Source organism: Sinocyclocheilus rhinocerous, unplaced genomic scaffold (genome assembly GCF_001515625.1).
Source record: "Sinocyclocheilus rhinocerous isolate Xijiao unplaced genomic scaffold, SAMN03320098_v1.1 scaffold1116, whole genome shotgun sequence".
NCBI lineage: Eukaryota > Metazoa > Chordata > Actinopteri > Cypriniformes > Cyprinidae > Sinocyclocheilus > Sinocyclocheilus rhinocerous.
Window position 1 is genome coordinate 391,383 of NW_015659716.1, and position 3,244 is coordinate 394,626.

Genomic DNA, 3,244 nt, shown 5'->3' on the forward strand with positions numbered 1-3,244 from the left:
TAATATTTCGTAATTTCAAGGCGGTTTTTCATAGTTTAAGATTGAAAGTCAGAGCCATGGTACAAAGGTAAAACAACAACTTTTTATAAATTAAAGAAATTTTTAAAAATTGGGCATGGGAGGCATGAAAAACAGCTTAATGTGACCTCCATACAGTATTATTTTTGTATCGAGATATTTTTTTGTTCATGTTTTAATTTTTAATATTTAAATTTTTTAACATTTTAATTTTAAAGTTTTATTAATTTTGTCTATTGTTATTTTTATTCGTTTTTTTAAATTATTTTAAAATGTCCGTATTGTTACTTTATTTTTATTTTTATTTCAGTTTTAGTTTTACTTATTTTAGTATCAAGATAAATTAAATGAAAATGACAAATGTTGCCCTGTCAGCTAGCTGAAATAAATAAGTTTACGTTTTTATATATTATTTTATGTTATTTCAGACACATTTACTTTATTTCAAGTAATGAGCTTTTTATTTGTTTGTTTTAGTTTTAGTTAACTATAATAACCCTGCCATAATAAAAAATAAGTTTGAAAAGTATTTAAATAAATATCAACACAAATTTAATCTCACACCCCTCAGTAATCTAATAAACACCCAATAAAACATTTCCACTTAAAAAAATCTAAAGTAATAAATACGTTCTTGTTAATGTACTTTTACTATTAACCTAGCATTAAATCAACAGATTATGTACTTCTTTACAGCCATTTCTGAGCTCATTCGTGACCCGGGAGACTTTTATTTTGAATTCGATCAACATTGTGACCGGAAGTTGTGTGTATTATTGAGTCAGACTTCACCTTAATTTACCCGACACTTCCAAAAGAAGAATGACGGCCGGTTAAAGCAACAGATGAGATGGGTCTGCGGAGTTTGTCAGCTATTAAACCCGTCCTCTAGACCGCTATTGACCGTTTTAAATGCTATTTCGTTACTCTTTGCTATGATCGACACACATTTGTCACCGTTATAAGTGTTTAACTGACAGCAGTCTTGCTGTAGGAAGGAAGCAGGAGAGGAGAGCGTCTGACTGCGCACTGCTGGCCCACTAAACACACTCTCATCGGGGACTTCACTTAAAAGGGCAAGATTGTTTTGCAACATACTTGATAGCCACACAAATGCTCGTATTTTAAACACACAGTCTGTTATAAGTATTAACATTAATCAGATATATCAAAGACTATGTGAAGTCGTTGTTGTTTTAATATTACGGTTTGTTTTTCGTGCAAAAGATTGTTTTTCTTGCATTTTCTGCTGATCGATTATAATCGATCACACATCAGTCATCATCGATCATGGCCACAGATGCAATAGCGACTGAAGAAGTCTCAAACCAGAGAGACTCGAGTGATCTGAACGCCAACAAAAGCAATCCCGAATCAGACACACCCAGCCGGACATCGGAGGCGCGAGAAAACAGAAATATAAGTAGCCCGTTATCGTTATCATCATCATCGGTTCACTCTGAGGAAGAACTATCTCAGGACTCAATAGCAGGGAATAATTCGCTGGAGAATGGAGACCGTCCGGTCCGAACAGGAGATCCGCCGCAGGAAGCAGCGACTCCAGACAATAGACAAAAACAAGGCGTGAGGACTTCAACTCCTGTGCGAGCGCCGCAAACACTCTCTTCACCAGCTGAACACAACGGAAGGTAATGGGAAAAACACGAAATTAACAGCAAGAAAAGCTTTAAATAAATCAAATGTTTGTGTCTCTCCTTAAAGGAAAGTAATAGTTCAGGCAAAGATGAGCATTTACTCACACTCAGGCCATCCAAGATGTAGATGAGTTTGTTCATCTGAACAGATTTGGAGAAGTTTAGCATTACATCACTTGCTCACCAGTGGATGCTCTGCAGTGAATGGGTGCCGTCAGAATGAGAGTCCAAACAGCTGATAAAAACATCTCAGTAATCCACACCATTCCAGTCCATCATTTAAAAAGTGAAAAAACAAGGCGTGAGGACTTCAACTCCTGTGCGAGCGCCGCAAACACTCTCTTCTCCAGCTGAACACAACGGAAGGTAATGGGAAAAACACGAAATTAACAGCAAGAAAAGCTTTAAATAAATCAAATGTTTGTGTCTCTCCTTAAAGGAAAGTAATAGTTCAGGCAAAGATGAGCATTTACTCACACTCAGGCCATCCAAGATGTAGATGAGTTTGTTCATCTGAACAGATTTGGAGAAGTTTAGCATTACATCACTTGCTCACCAGTGGATGCTCTGCAGTGAATGGGTGCCGTCAGAATGAGAGTCCAAACAGCTGATAAAAACATCTCAGTAATCCACACCATTCCAGTCCATCATTTAAAAAGTGAAAATCGGCATGTTTGAAAAACAAATCCATCATTGAGATCCATTCTATCTCAGAGGTCTTCCCCCTTTCGACTGTATCAACCGTTAAAATCATACAACAATAGTTATTTTGATCTAATCTGTTGAATTGACATTCATTTCATAGTTTTTATGACTGAAAATGTGGTATTTAGTGCCCCACATTTTTACTCCACCCAGTTATTATATCTTTTTTTCCCTATAAAAAGTAACATTACTTAAAATTTTGACTCACTGGAAGTAAAATAATTTGACGCTTTCTACCACATGATGCCAAATAAATGCTATCTTTTTCCAAAAAAAAAAATTCACACTGTATGGTGACTGCATCAAACTGAGCCATTCAGCCCTGTTACCAAAGTTATTATAAGAAAAAGTTTTTATTATTATGCTGAGTTATTGTAACCGAATCTAAAGCAATTTTCATCAACTGAAATAAACTAAAATATAAATATTAGGTTAAAAACTTGAACTTAGAAACTTAAAATTAGAGATGAATTTTTAACATTTAAAGTTAAAAATTAACACAAGAAAATGTTTTTTATTATCATTAACCAAGATTAATTAAATCTATTAGTTCGTGATAATATATTAATGTAATATATATATATTTTTCACTTATGTTTAATTTTGATGTACATTGAATTTTTATTGCGAAATTACCCAAATCAGGGTTTTAAACTATTTAGACACAAACCAAATCGTGGTAACAGGGTTGAAAACCCCATTAAATGCAAATGCTACTATTTTTATTTCCGAGGAGATCATTGGCCTACCACTGTTTGAAATTGCGTACTGCATACTGTACTTTTTATAAGATGTAATATAATGTAATGGTCTTGGGTGTCCCCAGAATGTGTCTGTGAAGTTTCAGCTCAAAATACCCCACAGAT

General features: G+C 34.4%; 1 protein-coding gene across 1 annotated transcript in view; it reads left to right on the top strand.

Annotated features, from left to right (window-relative positions):
* Positions 1-803: 803 nt before the first annotated feature.
* Positions 804-3,244, top strand: part of LOC107724169 (uncharacterized) — a 15,373-nt gene continuing 12,932 nt past the window's right edge. The window contains exon 1 of the mRNA XM_016532978.1: positions 804-1,667. Within this exon, the coding sequence (XP_016388464.1) occupies positions 1,309-1,667 (359 nt within the window). The 5' untranslated portion in view covers positions 804-1,308. The remainder of the gene's footprint in view (positions 1,668-3,244) is intronic.